This window comes from Alternaria dauci, chromosome 2, assembly GCF_042100115.1.
Source record: "Alternaria dauci strain A2016 chromosome 2, whole genome shotgun sequence".
In the NCBI taxonomy this organism is placed as follows: Eukaryota; Fungi; Ascomycota; class Dothideomycetes; order Pleosporales; family Pleosporaceae; genus Alternaria; species Alternaria dauci.
Genome location: NC_091273.1, coordinates 3,634,413 through 3,653,341, shown reverse-complemented (window position 1 = coordinate 3,653,341; position 18,929 = coordinate 3,634,413). Strand labels below are relative to the sequence as shown.

At 54.0% G+C, this 18,929-nt stretch overlaps 6 protein-coding genes across 6 annotated transcripts; 2 read left to right on the top strand and 4 right to left on the bottom strand.

Moving 5' to 3' along the window:
• The first annotated feature begins 436 nt into the window (after positions 1-436).
• On the top strand, positions 437-5,097 carry ACET3X_003223 (uncharacterized protein). The gene is made up of 5 exons (XM_069448475.1): positions 437-1,335; positions 1,821-2,148; positions 2,285-3,382; positions 3,622-4,296; positions 4,347-5,097. The coding sequence occupies exons 1-5, from the start codon at positions 1,261-1,263 to the stop codon at positions 4,499-4,501; spliced, it is 2,331 nt and encodes a 776-aa protein (XP_069309770.1). The 5' UTR covers positions 437-1,260; the 3' UTR covers positions 4,502-5,097.
• A 2,117-nt stretch (positions 5,098-7,214) lies between these two features.
• ACET3X_003222 (uncharacterized protein) lies at positions 7,215-7,861 on the bottom strand (the record flags this gene model as incomplete). Its single annotated transcript, XM_069448474.1, has 2 exons — positions 7,215-7,285; positions 7,360-7,861. 2 exons carry the CDS (start codon positions 7,859-7,861, stop codon positions 7,215-7,217), a joined length of 573 nt encoding a protein of 190 aa, XP_069309769.1.
• Positions 7,862-10,201: 2,340 nt separating this feature from the next.
• On the bottom strand, positions 10,202-10,765 carry ACET3X_003221 (uncharacterized protein; the record flags this gene model as incomplete). The annotated part of the gene is made up of 1 exon (XM_069448473.1): positions 10,202-10,765. The coding sequence occupies one exon, from the start codon at positions 10,763-10,765 to the stop codon at positions 10,202-10,204; it is 564 nt and encodes a 187-aa protein (XP_069309768.1).
• A 293-nt stretch (positions 10,766-11,058) lies between these two features.
• ACET3X_003220 (mitochondrial 54S ribosomal protein mL60) lies at positions 11,059-11,794 on the top strand. Its single transcript, XM_069448471.1, has 3 exons — positions 11,059-11,128; positions 11,260-11,489; positions 11,591-11,794. The coding sequence occupies exons 1-3, from the start codon at positions 11,079-11,081 to the stop codon at positions 11,641-11,643; spliced, it is 333 nt and encodes a 110-aa protein (XP_069309767.1). The 5' UTR covers positions 11,059-11,078; the 3' UTR covers positions 11,644-11,794.
• A 287-nt stretch (positions 11,795-12,081) lies between these two features.
• Positions 12,082-14,535, bottom strand: ACET3X_003219 (uncharacterized protein; the record flags this gene model as incomplete). The annotated part of the gene is made up of 2 exons (XM_069448470.1): positions 12,082-14,227; positions 14,402-14,535. The coding sequence occupies 2 exons, from the start codon at positions 14,533-14,535 to the stop codon at positions 12,082-12,084; spliced, it is 2,280 nt and encodes a 759-aa protein (XP_069309766.1).
• A 1,485-nt stretch (positions 14,536-16,020) lies between these two features.
• ACET3X_003218 (uncharacterized protein) lies at positions 16,021-18,458 on the bottom strand. The gene has a single exon (XM_069448469.1). The coding sequence runs from the start codon at positions 18,155-18,157 to the stop codon at positions 16,343-16,345; it is 1,815 nt and encodes a 604-aa protein (XP_069309765.1). The 5' UTR covers positions 18,158-18,458; the 3' UTR covers positions 16,021-16,342.
• Positions 18,459-18,929: the final 471 nt, after the last annotated feature.

The window sequence follows — 18,929 nt, the reverse complement described above, 5'->3', positions numbered from 1 at the left end:
CCAATGGCGAGCGCGCCGGTGGGGCGCTGGGCTGCGTGGTGCAACTGCTAAAACGGTCGACTAGCGGCGGTGAATTGAACTCGAGGGACGCGTCAGAGCAGCAGCAGGCGGAGCCACATTGTGATCGGGGCGAAATGAAGAGAGAGCAGGAACAGCAGGTAGCATTCGTGTGCAAGCTATAGTAGGCTGAGCTCGGATGGCCTGGGTTGCATGGGAGGTACCGCGGGGTTCGCGACTGCCCATCTCGAGGGATTTAGCCGAGCGACGAGGCAGGGGCGATGGCACCGGAGAGGGAGCGAGAGGCAGTGAGCAGGCGCGATGGGGGACGCGACTGAGTAACTGATTACGTGACTGATGGCTGCTGCTTTCCTCCGAGCAAGAATAGTGAGAGAGCAGATAGCAGACACACTAGCCGGTTGCTCTTGCCCTACGATAGATTAAAACCGTCGTCGCTGGACTCACCGCCGCGCCTCCCACCCCACCGTCCCGACATCTGCGAAAGACTCGACGGGGCAGCCAGCGCACTTGGCCGTCACGTGCTCCACCGGACGCGACTGCCAGACCTCACGACGATACAGGGCCCCGACCAAACGACAGCTTCATCCTCGCAGCAGCACCCACCAGGACGACGACATCGACCAGGGCTATTCCGCCGGCGATCCTGGATCCCGGCCCCTTCACATCCGCGGCTTGGGCGCTCGAAACAGGTGCTCCGTCCGAGCGTGCAGCAGAGCAGGGAGGTGGCTGTTCCAGGTTGATTTAACGACCGACTCCACCCTCGGCCGTCCCACCGCCTTTGCAGTCTTTCCTCGCTGCCATTCCCTACAAGTCGCTAGCGCCACCAGCTCTGCGCGTGAAATTGCGCAGGCCACGCTACTGCATCGCTCCCCAACCCTCGTCGACTGCTGCGCCCGGACCCTCGCTGCCCGGATCCTTCGACGTCTACCACAGCGCAATAATAACAATGTCGCAGCCAAAAATCCCAGATAGGGCCCGCAAGTATAAGGAAGACCCGGCGCCTGTAGCGTCGCAGAAGATGGTAAGTCGACTCTGCTTCCTTGCACCCCCTACCTCACGCCCGACCGCGACGTGCATCATCCCACACACGCACACACGCTCGCTCGCTACCCTCTGCTCTGCCTTTCGCTCGGCCCTACCGCACCCTCGACCGTTGGAGTTTCGAGCTGCGCGTCGCAAACCCACCCCCATCCCCCCTAAAACCGTCACCGCCCCGAGTAGCTTTATCCTCGCGCTTTTTGCATGTTGCAGCAGCCACTGCACGTCGCGACCACACACAACAAGTTACCCCAGCTCCGGCACGTTACTGCCTACATGGTATGCCCTTCCCGCCAAGCAGCCCTGCTACCCAAAACCCCCTCCCCCTGTCGCACTTGCCAAAGCTTTCCTGGTCTCCTCTGGAGCCACTTCGCAAGCCTCTTGTCACGCAACCTACCAGCAGCGGAATCCCTGCCATCCCAGCAGCCTTCCGCTCCCACCGCTGGTCCGCTCTGTGTTGTCAACGTTGCCAAATGCCGCCCTGCTTTCTTTAGTCTGCCCTTCCCATCCTATAAACTATACCCTACCGTCCTGTCTTTTTCCAGACCCTGCCCCTCGCCTACGACGCGTTGCAGCACATCGTCGCTACACCCCAGCCGCCCAGCCAACCACAGCGACCCGCACCCCCACTACTACTATTACACCTTACCTGCACTCCCTGCCCCCGATCACCACCACAGCTGCACCATCACGAAGCTTGCTTTTGATCCCTTTTTTTCTTCTTCTTTGTCCAATCAGCCGTACTGACTGGCTGCTCTTCTTAGCATCATCCCCACTCGGCGCAGGGCTTGCCACCGCCAAATCACCTTCCAGTCCACCATCCTAGGCCTGGCGTAGTCCATCAACAACATCAACACCAGCACCATCCCGACTCTCCCCACCAGTCGGTGCCTTCGCAGAGTCCGGCACAGGGCCACTACCCTTCACCCCAACACCCAAACCCCCAAGGTCCTCCTCAGCACCAGTCTCCCTACATTCAGCAAATCCAAGGTCCCCCGCCGCCTCAACAGCAACAGGAGGTTCCTTATTACTCCCAGCACCACCAGAGTCCCTACAGCACTAACAGTGCGCCGAGTAACTACTCGTCCTCAGGTACGTTTTCTTTTTTCCATGATACACAAATCACGACGCGTCCGCCCATGCGCTGTGCGCATGAATGACGTCTCGACTTGGATGCCCCCGTCGTATATCCCGTCAAGCGGAAAATGGAAACCTAACTTTCCCACAGAAACCCCAGAGCTCATGGCAGCCGCAACGATGAATCGTGGTGGATATCCACCCATCTCGTACCACACCCCGCAGTCAAACTCACCAGCATCTGTTCAGTCTCCACAACACGACCAGCACGGCCGCCCAATCTATGGACAACCGCCTAGCCAGATGCCTCAGTCAATGTACTACACACCATATGCTTCGGCCCCAGTACCTCAACAGTCGCCTTATCAGCAGCACCCTTCGAGTGCGCCTCAGCAACCAATGGCGTCGCAAACGCTGCTCATGTCCCACCAGCAGAGCCAGCAGATGCACCACCAGCAACAACAGCAGCAACAGCAACATCAGCAGCAGCATCCTCAGACTCCTGGAATGACTGGAAGTCCCAAGTCGCGAATGTCGCAGACCCCATTGCAGCGGCCGCCGTCAGGACTTGGCCCGCCCCAAGCTCCACCCCAGGGACCTCCCGTTGGTGCTCCCAACATGCACGCTGGCCCTCCCGGAGGACCCAATGTTAATCCCAATGCTGCGCCTGGTCCCATTCCTGCCACCACTCCTCTTGTTGTTCGACAAGACCAGAACGGAGTACAGTGGATCGCGTTTGAGTATTCCCGCGACCGCGTCAAGATGGAGTACACCATTCGTTGCGACGTAGAGTCCATCAACGTTGACGAGCTGCCGCAAGACTTCAAGACTGAGAACTGTGTGTACCCGCGCGCTTGCTGCGCCAAAGATCAGTACAAGGGCAACCGCCTGCACTACGAGACTGAGTGCAACACCGTGGGTTGGGCACTAGCGCAACTGAACCCATGCTTGCGCGGTAAGCGTGGGCTTATCCAGCGAGCTGTCGACAGCTGGAGGAACAGCAACCAAGACCCTCGCTTGAGGAGCCGACGTGTACGAAGAATGGCCAAGATGACGACGAGGAAAGCCCAATCGGGCTCACATGGTAACCACATGGCTGGACCAGGTGGACCAGGTGCTCCCGGTGTCCCAAACTCTGCCGGATTAGCAGCACCACCCCGACAACCGAACATGGGCATGGGCGGTCCCCAGATGCATCATCACCATGACGGACCTGGAGGGCCCCACGGAGGACCGGATGATGTTAGCGGTATGTTTCACCAGATGTGATGTGATAAAGCGCGATTGTTGGCCTTGTTAAATGATACCTCTTGTCGTTCTTTCTACATGTACATTACACACTCCTTGATGTAATACCCCCTTCGATACCACTGCCCATGCATGTTTGCAGATATACCCACACTCTATAGTTACACATGTTTTTGGTTCAGCGCAGGATGGCAAGTGGAGTCATGTTCGGACGTGCAAGCTAACTTTCTTTGTGTACAGCCACTGACTACGGTGAATCACACACTCATCATCACCAAGCGCCAAACGGGCAGCAGTCGCCTACCGACGGGCGTCCTGCTCAGAACTTCTACCCAAACTTCCCGTCGAGCGACTCCGTCGCAGGATCCAGTGGCATGCCACCGATCCACGACGGATTGGGCCACCCTCCGCCTCCATCACACGCAGCAGGCGTAACCGTCTCAAAGCAGCAAGAGCAAGACGAAGAAGAGCGAAAGCTAGCCATGTTTGGCGACTTACCTGACTCGAAGCGCCGCAAGTTTATTCTTGTCGACGACGCGCAACGAGGAACTAGGGTTCGTGTGCGAGTTACTCTCGACACTGTGAAGATGGAGGAGATGCCCGACTCTTATCGCAAGTCAAACTCCGTCTTCCCTCGCAGCTACTTTGCCATGCAAATGACTTCTCCACCTGCCAGCCCTCGTGGCAGCAAGGTGTTTGCTGACGAACCGGACGTGGAGAATGATCCCACATTTCCTCTTGCAGGTTCTACTGTTGTTCCTGTTCCAACGCTCGATGGTGAGACTCGTGTACCGAAGCCACGTCTTACTAGGGCGAAGCGGTCGAAGGAGATTACGCTCAACGATCTTGGTTACCGAATGAGCTGGAGCCAGAGTCGTGTGTTTGCAGGCAGGACACTGTTTCTGCAAAAGTCTCGTAAGTGAATGCCTTGGGACAATCAAGAGCAACCGACTAACCTTGAACAGTTGATGCCTACCGCAACAAGATGCGAAGCAGCATGATGGGCCAAGGTCAAGATGTGACCCAAGTAGCGCCACATTTCGAGACCCGTGTCGGAAAGAGACGGTGGAACGAAAGAATCGAGAAGAGTAAGAAGGCGAGGCGCGAGGGCTCTCCTTAAGAAGTCTCAGGCCACATGCTCGCACCGGATGCCCTGGTTGCAGGCAGCCGCCCCGTTGACCCACTTTCTCGGCACTTGCAGGGAGCCCCTACGAACGACCGGGGTTAACAACCCTTTTTCGACACAGCACCAAATCCTTCGTAACAATCCCGGCTGTTGCTTACACCCATGTTTCATCATGGCTGTGTTTGGGTTTCAGGCTGTCGTCGTCCATGTGCCGACGACTGTTTCTCTCTTTTCGATACTTGTCGACCACGCACCACCGTCTAGAGCATTCGAGTAGTGCCTTTGATACCCGTCTGCAAGTTATGATCTCTTGCGACATGCTCGGTCGGTTTTCAGTCTGTCTTTTCCTCTCTGTTCGTAGCCTGTTGATCGGTCATCTTTTGTACGGACGGACTCAGGCGCTTGTGGGTAAAAAGGGACATGGAAGCATTGAAAAGCATGACTCAGGACGCTGTGTATGGCATGAGGAAGGAGTCTTGTTGGTTATGATTGTGTCTTCGGAACATGTTTATATTGCGCTTGTTTTTGTTAGTATTTGGTAGATGGGCTAGTTGTTGCGACCCTGGACGAAGAATAGACGCTTCAAAAGCAAACTTGTGCAGCCTGAAATGAAGTGACTCTGTGGGATTGTGTTCCATAGCCCGGTAAAACTTGAAATTTCATAACCTATCGTGCAACGGGCTTCGTGTATTAAGATGCTCGGAGCATGCATCCCAGATTCAGACGCCTGACCAGTTCGCCTACGATCCTTCCAAAGCACCGAACGCAAAAGAGGGCCCACCTGAACGGTCCGTCAGCCATTCACGATCAAGTTACAGCGGCACGGCACGCAAGCCCTTCCATGCAACGGTGAATGTGCTATTGCCCGAGATAAAAAAAATTATGAGCGCGTCGTTCCATCTAGTTCACTTGTCAAGGGGGTATCCCTCCCCCAGACTTTCGCAAAAGCGGCAGGCGGACGATGACAGGCCGGGAGAGCCCGGTCTCGCGTGGCTGAAGACCACTCACGTTGACGCGTTGTGTGCCTGGTGCCTGACTACTGCTGTTCTAAGAACATGGATTTATTGCTTTTCGAGCAGACAAGGGAGAGGGCAAGGAGCGCGCAGGCAGGGCCCGGGTGTCAAGACCAAGGACGCAATGCAATGTTGTGTAACGCGACGGTGTTGGGGTGTGTGGTAGAATAGGCTGATTACGCATTGGATTAGTCGTGGTAGTGGTAGCGGCAGATGTTGGCGTTGGCGCTGGCGTCAACTGCATTTGGGGTCCGCAAACTGGTGTGGCACGCGAGACGAGGTACGCGCGGAAAGCCAACCCGAACTCGTAATACCGGTGCTAGTCTGACAAGAAACCCACCCCCTTCCCTCTCGAGAGGAGAGCAATATTCCCCGAAGTTGCAGCGATGGAGCTTGGAGGTGACGTGACAGCATGCGGGATCAGCCTAGTTGCGTTGACAAAACTAATACTGTACAGAGCCTTGGAATATGGAGATGACATATCCTATCCCTTTGCGCTGACGACGTCCAAGGCTTTTTGGCTTGGTGTGAAACATGTTTCCTGTCCCGTCCAAGACATTCGGCTTCTCTTCGTATAAGTCTTTTTCCTTTCGGCAACTTCCACCATTGCTGCACAGCATTTCTCATCTGGCGTACATGATATCGAACGATTCCGCGGCAGGCCCGAGAAGCACACCATACCAAGAAAACTGAACTCCCCAAGACTTGTAGTCAACTAACCCAACCGAACCAAACTAACGACTCTTAGCCCGCTTCGGAAAATCAAAGCCAACCAGTCACAATAGTACAGCCACAAATGTCGCTAACGCACCTGTTCGTTAACGTTCGGCGAGAACACGACACGCCGTTAGCACTTGGTACCGCACCGTTGAAATCACTACTCTCATTTCTAGTCCTAGCTCGTCTTCGCACCCACAATGTGACTAACACTGCCCTTCTCTACACGCGGCAAGCCGTCAAGCCATCGACGAGGCTGGCATAGCTGGGTTCGTGAGCCTACCTACCTACCGAAGCTAGTCGACTCTCTGATTATGTTATTGCGGGGCGAGCAATCGTTAGTTTTACCAGAAACAGCAAAGCTGCTCTTGACTCGACTCAAGAAGACGAAAGATTGCCGCCCCAAAATCCGCCCCAAAATCCTTGCACTGTATACTAAACGTGTGGCAGCAGGCAATATTAGTAACAAAATACTAAACATCTGCGGGGGGGTTGCATGATGCGAACACGACGCCACCCGGGCACGCAAGCACGCGACACGACCACGATATGCTGTTTTCGAAGTTTCGGCAGCTCATCGTAGCCCTGGAGTGGTCAAAGTAGTGCCTAGAGGCCGAAAGTTAAGTGGAGAAGAAAGATGGTTCTACCGAAACTAGTATGTTTTCCCGACTCCCCGACGTTTATGCGCATTGCAAGCTTATGATCGGCTTCTTTTGTAGAGAGTAAGAGAGGGAGATGAGGATTGTCGATTCTTACACGAAGAGTGAGATTCTAAAAGTGGGTACAAATCATACGATGGCGACGTCGGAGTAAGCAGAGAATGCCATGGCCGTGTGTGTGTATCTCTCTCTCTCTCTCCTGTCCTTTGCATGAAGTACTAGCGAAGCTCGAATAGTTTCTACGCTGACCTGGAAACCTCCTACATGTTCTCCCCTTTGTGATTCTCACTTTGTTTTACAGAACTATGTCATTGTATCTCAATCGCGCCCACTACTTGTGCGCGATTGCCACCGTCCGTCTTTCTTGATCTCATAAGATTCCGCATTTCCTACCCTCGCGTCAGTCTTATTCGTTCTAGATCTGCCTCGTGCACAATCAAGCCATCAATGATACAGTACTTACTAATATCCGGATCGTCGTCATCGTCGTCATCGTCTTCTTCATCCCGTACCAACGGCCGATTAGGACGTGACTTGGCAGTATTCCTATCACCATTGATGCGAGACTGAGTCCACGCGTTCCATCCCGCGCCGTGTTTTGTCCTTTGTATCGCTACAGTGCTCTCAGCATCTGATTCGTCGGCTAGCATCTCCACGTTCTCTGCAGCGGTACCGCAGTCTCCTACGTTGCTGGGAGCAGGCGTGATGGACATGCTCCGCAGGCTGCCTCTGACTTGCTCAACTGCACCGGTTGCACACGCTTCGTAGTCATTTGCTTCGTCAATGGCAATGTTGTTGCGGGCTCGAAGCTCCATCTCGCTGAGTTGGGATATCTTTGCTGAGGCGTCCAGTTTGGCTTTGCGAGGGGAGCGTGAGACTGGTGCTGCTCGTGTAGTGGCTATGGGTATTGTTGGCTTCTTTGACGTACGCGTCGGTGTGGCCGGTGGAGATAACTGAGGCTTCATCATCGGTGCGTGCTGTGGTGAACGTGCTGCTTGATTGTCGACCTCGGGTTTCGGTTTCGACCTGGGCTGGAAGCCATATCCGTTCTTTCCTTTACCGAACACGCCTTTTGAGGCTATGGCCGGCGGTAGCGGTGGAGGCAACTTGGTTTTCTTGGTCACCGGCCCAGATTTCTTCGTACCACCCTTCATGCTCTTACGCACCTCCTCTGCAATAATGGGAGTTTCAGGCTCGCCGTCTTCAGATGGCGGAGAATATTCACTCTCCTCATCGCTACTCAAGTCGACTACCTTTCGTTTGCCTCTACCTGAGCACAGAGATGGGACTGAAGTCTGAGATGTGACTGACGAACCACATTGACTCTGTGCGATGCTGGATTCACCATGGACTGACGCTGATACTCGTGAGCCAGCACGTACATTTCTGGCAGTCAACATGCTGTCCTTCGTGACGCTAGCCGGAAGGTCAGGTCGTCTGAAGCTTGAATTCACAAAAGCCATGGAACTTTGAGGCTGTGCGTTTGTGACATGAGGAGACCGTCCGGGTGATGGAAGCATGTTGGGACCGTACTGTTGTGGCCTTGGTGGAGCCAAGCCGCCCGACGACTGTACGCCCTCTAAAGCAGAGATCGTAGAAGAAGCCCATGTAGAAACAGGAGAGGATGTATATGCAGAAGTGGTATCCAAGCCTCGAGGTACTGGAGCTCCGAACGCCCAAGCACTGCCTTGAGGAGCATTTTGCATCTGAGAAGCCGGCATGTGGAACGCATTCGCTGAAACCCAACTACTAAATCCATTCCCTTTAGGCATTAGACACGGCTGTGTCGGAGGAACAGCCGTCGAAGGATCATGTGACGCAATAGGCGAGGGGGTAACTATTGCTCGGAATTGAGGATTGGAGATGCTATTTTCGCGCTTGAACTGCAATGGCTCTGTCGTGCCCTTGGAAAATTAGTAACATTCTTGTTTGTCTTCGCTATTTGCTAGGTTACCTTGTTTGCGCTTTTGCCAAAGAACTCGAGACTCGCAGAGGGAATAACTGTATCATGTCTTATAGCCGGCTCAGCAATGTTGCTCCTTTTGGTTCCTACCATCTCTGCTTTCGCAACTGGTGGCGGGGCCAACTTCTTCTGCTCCTGTACTGGCTCGTCATCGTCGGAACAAAGGTCGATGATCGTGACCGCGGCGCTTTTGTTCTTGCTTTGATGTGCCTGAGTTGTTGTGTTATATGCTGGCGTAGGCGTAGAAGTCTGCGGCGCTTTTGAGGTGACTGCTTGCGTACGTCTGAGTTCAGAAGTAGGTTTTTGAGTTGATGGCGCAGTTACTCGACGAACGTCCGTCTGAGCCACTACAGACATTTTTGCACTCTCGCTCTTGTCTTTGCTTGCCAGCCTCGCCTTAGACCAGAATTCTTCCTCCTCCTTCTTATGTTTTGCAAGCAGATTGGCCGCCGCATTGTTTATATTCTGTTGGAATTTTGCTTGCGACCGCACGACACTTGCATTAAAACTTGTGATTTCGGCACTGTGTTTTTGTCGAAGGGCGTACCAGGGTTCATCCCATGGCCCGGCGTTGATCTGTTTTGGCGGCATGCTGAGAGCCCTAGCACGTCGTACTTGAAGCAGGAACCTTTAGTAGAGGTGAGAGAAGAGAGTGTATCACAACTGAAAGAAGATAGCTGACTGGAGTGGTGACATTTCGAGTGGGGTGGAGTCGTGGTGAAGGTGAGTAGGGGTGAAGGCGAGTAGAACATTTGCGCTTACTTAGACGAAAAGCAGAGAAAGGCAGAATTTATAGTGAACACGGATTGGAAAATGCGTAGATGGAAATGTTAAAAGCTCCCTGTTCATGTTTTAGACATGCATGTAAGTGATGTTGGACTATAGGAACATCCACAGGAGATGGTTTGTGATAGACCACGATGGCTTCCACGATACAAGCTTGATCGTGAACTGCTGAACCTACTACATGTGTATACTCCACCGCCTAGTTACGTAACATGAATCATCTAACTCTTCACCAAAACAATCGATAAGTGTTTTCATAACTCGGCAGATGTGCACTAGTTATGTGCTCGCATGCCGGTACGTAGACTTCTAGCTGGGCCAATCTATTGTCCCTTCCTTGTACGTAGTTGTCTCACATTTGCTTCGCAGCGAAGCAAATGCGAGACAATTTAGCGTTAGGCTCGAGAAGACGGTTCGCGTTGCCTGTACTGAAAATTATCCGGGTCGCGGCGGCTCGAGCTTGCGTTTGCGCCGTTCGCCTTGTCTCAAGGTAAAACCCGAGCGCTATGATCGTCTCCAAACTTGAATTGGTTATTCGGCGTTGCCCTTTGTCATCTCACAGATACTTTTTCGCCGCTGTCGCAACCCTCTGCCTGAACACTGGACTCTTGATGACCTCCCCGTTGCCCACTGCAAAGAATGGATTCATGATAGTCTTGACCCACGCCTCATACACGTCGACCATGAAGTTCTTGACTGCCTCTTCCGTGGCGGGACTACTAGGGTTGTACAGACCAGCGCCTCCTCCCAATGCAGCCCTTCCACCTGCGAGACTCCCTCTCGCGCCTCCAGCGCCCCCACTAGTCAGTCCTAGACTTTCGTCTCGTGGTCGTGTAAGCAGAAGGAAGCGCGTGTTGCCGCCGGTAATCCAGCATGAGACGAAGCAGTTCTGGTATTTATCGATGTGTTTGAGGTACATGGGCGCTGAGCCGCTGGAGGTAGAAGGGCCCCATTGCACTTCTTCGACAATATCTAGCGACGAGTGTAGGATGAATGGGACGAGGGCGCGTTCAGCAGCTGTGTAGTTGGCAACGCCAGTGCCGCCGCTGCGTGAGGTACCAAAGTCGTGCGTGAATAAAGGGACATCGAGGGGGGATAGGATAGAGAATGTGTACGACATGGCGTGGTGTTAGGGTAGATATCGGTGTGCGTAAGGAGCGCCGGGCATGCGTGGTGTGGCAGTAGCCGAAGATGGGTGACTCAATTGGCGATAGTTCCTTGGCTCCTATGAATGTCCAGAATGAAGTCACCGGGAGCCTTGGTCTGTATGGTCGCGAGTTTGTGTTTAGGGTTTAGCTATGCAACGTGTGGGGTGTCGATGAGCTTCCCCACGCTAATCGGCATGTCCGCCAAGAAAGTCCGCGGGAGTGTCTCTGGAGAATATCGCGACTTCAATTGCGGCCGCCCAGCATCGCCAACCACAACACATCACCATGTTTGGTCCCTTCCGCCTCACAAACCCGCTATCGGGCGGTCTGCTATGGTGAGACTCCCTGCATCTTCCTGGATACCCGTTCAAGCAGCTGCTCATCTTCGCCGTCACATTTTCAGCGTTGATGCACTCTCTACTACCGCCAGTCCGAGCTCTGGATATTGATGCTGACAAGACTACAGGAAGATACCATGGCGCCTCTCTAGACACCAGAAGTACAGACAACGCGAGCGTTTACGGCACGTCGACACCGTGGTCAGCACACTCGATACCGCACTACGACGCATGGGACAGAGCATGAAGAAGGTGGAGCGCTGGAAGGTGGAGATGCCGACTGAGCAGGAGATGCTGCCCAAGGACAAATATACGGTTTTCGACCGCAAAGTGAAGAGGTATCGCAAGGGAATCCACAGTAAGTCGCATATTGCCAGCGCTCGAGAATCTGCCTTTTTCTTTGCCAGCGGAAAGAGCATACGAAAATCTGGGATCAGAACGGTGGCTGACATTTCACAGAGGTGCCGAAATGGACAAGGGTCAGTCAGCGACTCAATCCTCCGGGTTTCTAGACGGCCTCTACGAAGGGCGACGGTCGCGTGCGTGTATATCATGTATTATCATACAATTTGCATCAGATACGGCGCTATGGAAAGAAGGCAATGAATGCTCTCAAAATGCTCCGGTGATTGGAGGCTCCTTGAGTGCAAACCTATGTTTACATCGAAATCTGCCAAAAGAAAGCTGCTCATTAATATCTCTACTGCGGCTCCCCTCAACTTGGTAGGAAGCTACGTGAGGCTTCGCTTTGGTGTTCACATCTGATAGCTAGCGGGCTGGCGACTGATATTCTATGCGATAGGATGTCAAAACTTCCGCAACGTTAGCAGGTCCTACATTACTGTGCACAAAGACTGCCAATGCACGCTATCGCGGAGGTTCGCAGAGACCAACATCCTCTCACTTTTTAAGCGTCATGCTGTATGATACATGTCTCCAGTACTATCGGCCTAAAACAACATCCCCAGTTCATTAGCATCAAAGCCCATGCCCTCAAACCCAAGACCCTGAGCATTCCATCCCATATCCAGAGGCAAGAAGCCATTCCACAAAGCCGCATCATCCGCAGGCGCATTACCCCCACCCCCGTGTACAGCAAACTCGTTAACCGCCCCCAGATCCGTCCATCCAAAATCCCCCATTTGCTCCGTAAGCGCCGGACTCTCACCCGTGCCATTGCTACTTGCCTGCGGGCTAGCGCCCACAATCGGATGCTGCGGGAAGCCGTTTTGATCAACAGGATTGCTAGCGATGTGCGTGCCAGGGTGGCGGAACGAAGAGCGACTAGCCTTGTCTTTCTTCGGCACTTTTGCCCACAGCAGTTTGAGCAGCTGAGAGTATCGCGAGCCTGGATGCTGGATACCGGCTCCGACTCCGACGGCGCTGCGTTCGAGGCGTGCGACTGTTTCGTTGATCATGGCGCGGATGGCGCGGTCTTCGTCGGCGCTGATGACGCCTGTGCAGCGGGCGCGGTAGAGGAAGACGCCGGCGTATACGAGGTAGAGATAGTACCTCAGTGGCATGAAACGCAGCGAACGCTCGGGATCGACAAAGTTGTTTACGGTAGTGAGAATGGCTTTTGCGGCGTCGAGACCTTCGTAGATGAAGCGTGCATCGCCTACTGCGCCAACGTTGTTGACAAAGACGCGCTGGGGAACTTGCATACGGCCCGTTGGATTGTTGGCTGGAGTGCCGGCTACGGGGTCGGTCGATGTAGATGAAGAGGGCAGTGCTCGGAGAACGGTGGCCTGGAAGGCAAAGGCATTGGTGTATAGACGCAGGTAGTCGTACGACATGAGAAGACATGCTTTGAGTGGTGGGGAGCACGTCAATGTACCCCATACGCTCTTCCAGCCGTAGATCGCAGACCGAAAGTCATCAATAAACTTGATGTAGCTGCCACTCATCTGCGACCGGAAGCTCGAACTGGGATTCGAGTACAAAGTATCATGGACATTGCTAAACAGTTGTGTGAGTTCGAGGTTCGCCTGGAAGATGGAAGCATGGTCTTCTTCGTTTGGACTCTTGGGGATTAGCGACGGATAGTCCTCTCTCCGTAATGTTGTCAGAGGCCCAGGTCCACGAGACCAGAACGCTTTCCCGATTCTGATGCTGATATGGCGATCCGAAACATACGCCGCTGTCCAAATGAGGCGCTTGCGGTGATGATCTGGATCCTTGTTCTGATCCACAAAGCGGAACGAGTACCGATCGAGAGCAAGAAAGTATGCGATCCTCAGAGCGAGACCGACATGCATCCAACTCTCTTTGTCTTCCTCTCCTTTGCCGACCTTGCCAGAACCACGCTGTGTATATGGCGCCCACTCAGCTAGCAGAAGTAGGGCCTCTACAGCTTCGATACCCGCATCGCCTCCTGCTGCCAACATTGAGACGAGGCCCTTCATGTGTTCTGAGCAAGCTTCGTAAATGTGTGGCTCGTCTACGAGGTCTTTGGAAGCGATGAGGAGGATGGCTGTGAGAAGGTGTTTCTCGGAGTTCACCATGTGCGACAGGTTGGCCGTTTCGAACGCGTGCGCCGGTGCAAGTGGGTAGTACGGATGGTATTGCTGTTGAAAGCGAACGAGCAGCTGGCACAGAGAGTGCACTGTGAGTATCCCCCGGTCCAGCAATGGGTAAGAGAAGGACAGCGGCGCGGGCATACTGAGAGAAGAGCCTCGCACATGTCTTATGTTGCTGGCGATTTCAGCCCCATGGTTTTCTTCATTCGAGCTCGACTCTCCAGCGACTCTGGCCAGTATGCCCAGCGCATCTGACGGGTTCTGCAGATTCGAAAACGGAAGCTCATCTGTATTCGAAGAGCCAGACCGCGATGCTTGTAGGTCTTCACCAAATGGTTGCACGCCTGGGTCTTGCGACCATGTTGTTCCGAGATTGCCTAGCGTATGGAAGCTTCCCTCGGGTGCCGTCGCAGTAAGTGAAGGCAGCGGCTGCTGCGTTTGCGGTTCTGACTGCGATTGTGGTTCATCGATGCGTTTCTTTTTCCGCTCGCGCCGTCCACCGCGGTTGCTGCCGCCGAGCACGCATTCGAGGTTGTCACGCTTGCATCGAAGGCACGGTATCGAGTTGTCGGAGTCTCTGCATAGCCACGTTAGATGTCATGTACAAGACACAATGACTGATACGTTTTCGTGTGTCGCATCGCAATCCGCTGCATGCCGCGTCCGAACATGCCCACGCGCAAACTTCAATCCCCAAGCGAGCTCCAAATCGCCGACGCGCGCAAACAACAAGAAGCCGTCAATCACTTACAGCAGACACCGACTCTTCCGCTTCCTGCAGTTCAAACACGCAATCTGAGTCCTTTTGATCCGTGAAGCTTCGTCCTCATCCGGGTTGGCGGCCTGCTTCGCGCCGGCAGGCTGTTGTGGGGCATTTGCTTCCATGCCTCATCTCGAAGCCATGGGTGGTGTCGGTGTTTGAAGCTGTCGGTCGGGAATTGTGGGCACTGGACAAAACGCGGGGACGGCAAACATGGGCATCGGGTAATGCTGACATCGGGCCGAAGACACGAATGCGCGTTCAAGGTTATCCCAAGCAAAATCACAGCATGAACGCATCATAGCCCGAATGATCTTCAAGGCGTGGGAGCATGGTGATCGCCATGGTATTTGATGCCGTTTTCGTGTTCTCGTCGGCCGGGTAGAGCCAGGGATGGAGTTGCGCGGTGCCAGCCCCTGACCCAACCACATCTGCTCAGTGACATGTATTTCCCCACCCCGACCGTAAAATTCTTAGCTTTTCGACCAAAACGTCAAGCTTGACCCCGCTATCTTCTCGTGAGCATTTGCGATTTTTCGAACCACGCCGTCGTATGAAATTTTGCAAACTGCGTATATATTGGACTTTTCTCGCCCTCAATTCATCAAACAGGGCTCGTTGGTGTAGTTGGTTATCACGTCAGTCTAACAACAGCTTTAACAAGCTCAGTTAGGACACTGAAGGTCCGGAGTTCAAACCTCCGATGAGTCATTCATCGGCGTTCGCAAGAGCGCATTCTCCTTTTTTGCCGTTGCCTGTGCTTGGACACGTACGTGAGTGAGAGAACACCCATCGGGTAAAATCTGGACGTTCGTGATGCTGGTTGCGGAGCGGTGTATCATTTTTTGCTTCAGGGGCATTACGGTTAAAGGAGCGCTCGTGGAGAGATTGGAAATGACAGCTTCTGGGTGTCAAGAACTACAAGATACGCTGACACAAGGCCGTAGAGGACAAGCTTTGCTACATGTCCAACCTCTTTGTGGCGCACGAGACTTTTGAGCAGAAAGGGTTACAATAGGTCGACGTTGCTGCTCAGGGCAGCATGCTACAGCTGAGACCTTTGTACTACCCTGATTGTCAGTACTTGCTTGCTCAGGCAAAACCCTCACCACTCGGTCCACATCGACTCGAATCGAATCGAGCCTTCTGGCTCACTGACGATGCTGTAAGCCGTGCAAAGCCCTACCACTGCGGTCCGCAAATGATTCATGGAACGTCTCCCCCCTCGGTATCTGTCAGTCAGTCACAGGCATCAGCAAGAAGTTGTATCAGACGCGGCTGTTTTCACATCCCATTTGGTCTCAACCCCTCCAAGGCGTAGACGGCTACCTCCAGATACTTAGGATAAAAAGTCGTGTATGCCTAGATATAACTGGACACTGCAAGAAACTGTCTGCAAAGGCGATGAGATTGGCTTTGTTGTCTTGTACTCAAATGCAGGAATCAATCATCAAATTCACTCATGTTGTTAAGCCATACTATGCCCCTGTCACCTAATACGAGGCAGAACAAAGATAATATGGAATATTGTGCTGGAGACAGAAGCATTATCACACTGTCCACATTATTCAAACATATTCAACCAACACCACGCAGCAGACCGAATTATAGGTGAGTAGTGGTATTTCAATATATACTCTTCGCAACGACAAGACCGTCGTCACGGTAACAAGGAGATTAGTAGCCTGTGTATGTAATGCGGCGACAAACGTCGCGCGCGCCTCTTCCTTCATGCAACCCCTCTAAATATGTGCAAACGAAGCAATCTTTACTCAAGTTGATCCAACGCAACGAGCTTTTCCCAGACCTGATACGCCTATGCTAACAAGCAAAAAACAAAAGAAACAACAAATGATGGACAAAATAACATGCAAGAACTAAAACGGTGCTTCGTCATGAAAAGAAACTTCATCGCTCATAACTTCATCAAGCTTACGCGACATAAGCAGGCGGCGCCTCAATCTCGTCGTCGTTCTGCCAGAAGCCTCCCGTGGGCGCGGTCTTGGTCCTGGTGTGCGAAGGCCGGCGAGACGACCGGTCCTTTTCCTCTTGGACCTTCCTCGCAATCTCCTGTGCCATCTTTGACATCCAGGCTTGTTCGAGAATGCCACCAGAGCTGGCCATGACGTCAGCGTTGGGTGGTGAAGAGGTGCGCGGCGGCGAGCATAGAGCTGAGAGCGAGGAGACCTTGTCAAAGGACAGGGAGCGTAGGAGCGGCGAGGTGGACTGCTGTGCTTGTCGTAACTTGTTACGCGAAATCGGGGGGCGTCTAGAAGATGTGTGAGATACAAATGGGTCTTCGAGGTGGGTGGCTGGTGGGGTTGCTTGTTTCGACTTGGACGGCTTGGGTGGCTTGGGTGCATCGGAGAGATCTGGTGCAGGGGCAAGAAGAGGGCCGAAAGTGGGCGGCTCTTCGGGTATCCGCTTGGGTGAGCCAACGTCCAGACTGCCACGTCGGCTCTCGAAGCGCATGCCAGGTTGTGCGGGGCTCCTTGGTGGGGTAGCCAATTCCTCCTCTGCTTCCCTCTCTTCGGGGATGACGCTTGACGTCTCAGATGCGTAGGCGCTTGGCAAGGGTGTGTTGGCTCCAGTTGAGACGCCAGAATCAACGCCCTCCTTTTTGCGCAGATCAACAACACGCTTCTTTCGCTTCCGCATGCCACCAGTGCGAGAGCGACTTGAGCCAAGACTAAGTCCTGCAGAATTCGAGTATGCCGATGCCATGGTAGGCCGTGAGCTGTGTGTATCGTTGCCTGTGCTGCCGGATGCAACCGACGACGCGCCGGACTTGAGGCTGCCAAAGGTCGATTGTATCCGCGACAGACTGCCTTGTGTGAGTGCGGGCGTAGCAGCACCAGACTCGGGTCTGTCTGGGTGTCCTGCCCATGCTCTGAAGACGGCATCGCGTATGCCGGGTGTGAAAAGGGATAGCGTTCGTTGCGATTCGGATAGGGCGGCTAGGCGGAGAATGTTCTTCTGGGAGAAGGAGGCGTGGATCTCGCCAGAGTCGAGCGACAAGGCAGAGATTTGGGCGTCGTCTAGCGGGTTGCCAAACGCATCGACAGCGTCTTGTGGGGGGGATGCGAGAGGGTCGATGGCGGGGGCCGTATCGTTGGCGCCTTCCAGCCGCTCTTCTGTTTCAATCTCTTGGTACTCGGGCGACAGCATGCGAAGTGATAACCTGTGAATAATAGCTGGCAAGTCCTCCATGAACAAGACGCGCAATTGCCCTTCAATCTCCTTCTGCAGGTAGTCGCGCACGAATGGGATGGAATCGAATGTCGACGAGACCTTGAGCGACTCAAGAGGGTCGTTCCGGAAGACCAGCGTCAAGCCCTTTTGCTTGGAGAAGACGAGGATGACAAAACCGGATAGGCGGATGTTGGACAGTGTAATCTGCAGTGGAATCGTCAGGCCCGACGATGCCGCCAGTGGCTGTGGTGACGCAAAGTCTGGCTTGTTGGAGAGGTATGTCTTGAGCGGATTTGCCTGGACTTTTGTTTTCAGCGTCAGAAACGCGTCGCCGGCATACGACATCTTGAAGATGCCCCGGAACCTGTCCTCGGCCAGGTCGCCAATCTCGAGTATCTCGAGCTCCGGCGGGGTGGTGCCGAGGTTGAGCTCGGTGACGATGATGTCGTCGACGATGATGGGCGGCTTGGGCGATTTGTTCAGGGCCGTGGTGAGCATGTCGCGCGCCCTCGACGTGTCGGCAATCAGCGGCGACCAGTTGAAGTTGAAGGCCATGGTGGCGGCGTGGTGCGCTCAGAGAGAGGGGCGTGGAGCGTCGACGTCGTTACCGCGCGGGTGGTGGTGGGGATTGGCAGATGATGCTGCTGTCGCGTGCATTCGCCATGCGATCACACGAGGCACGATTTCGGAGGCGTCGGGGGGCGTATGTGCGATGGGAATGGGCAGAGTGGGTGCAATGGGTGGGGAAACTGGTGGGCAATGAATATTTCGGGCGGTGTGGGTGCGGTATTGTATGGCGGCCACTCGTGGTGGAGTGAGGGTGGCAGAGCACATGCGGCACTCGAGGGGATTTTCCGGGCGAAAGGTACCGACGTCAAGGATGATGCCTCTCGCCTGCCGCCAACTTTTTACACACCCGCACCTCGGCCGTGCGCTTTTGCACCCCCGAGCCTGAGACCGGTTTAGTCTGCCTTCACACGACGACTGGCGGTGAAGAGCCTGGAGCCGTTGTATGCGCATATGCGTTACAGACTAGCATCCCGCCGCTGCTGATTCGCTGCCACGTCTACGTTCTTGATCGACGGTTTCAACAACTTCTACGCCTAGCCACATGTCAACATAATCTGCTTCTATCCGCTGTCGTTTAGCTGTCGTCGACTAATTTTCCCCATTATCGCTATAGCCCAGCTACCCCAGCATCTGCGCGACGTCGAACCAGCTGTAGCCAATAACAGCAGGCGCCCGTTGTTTCAATCATCATCAGCCGAGCTTTGGCAGGTACATCATCTGTGGTCGCGAAATTTGTTTTCATGCGCATCCGTTGTCG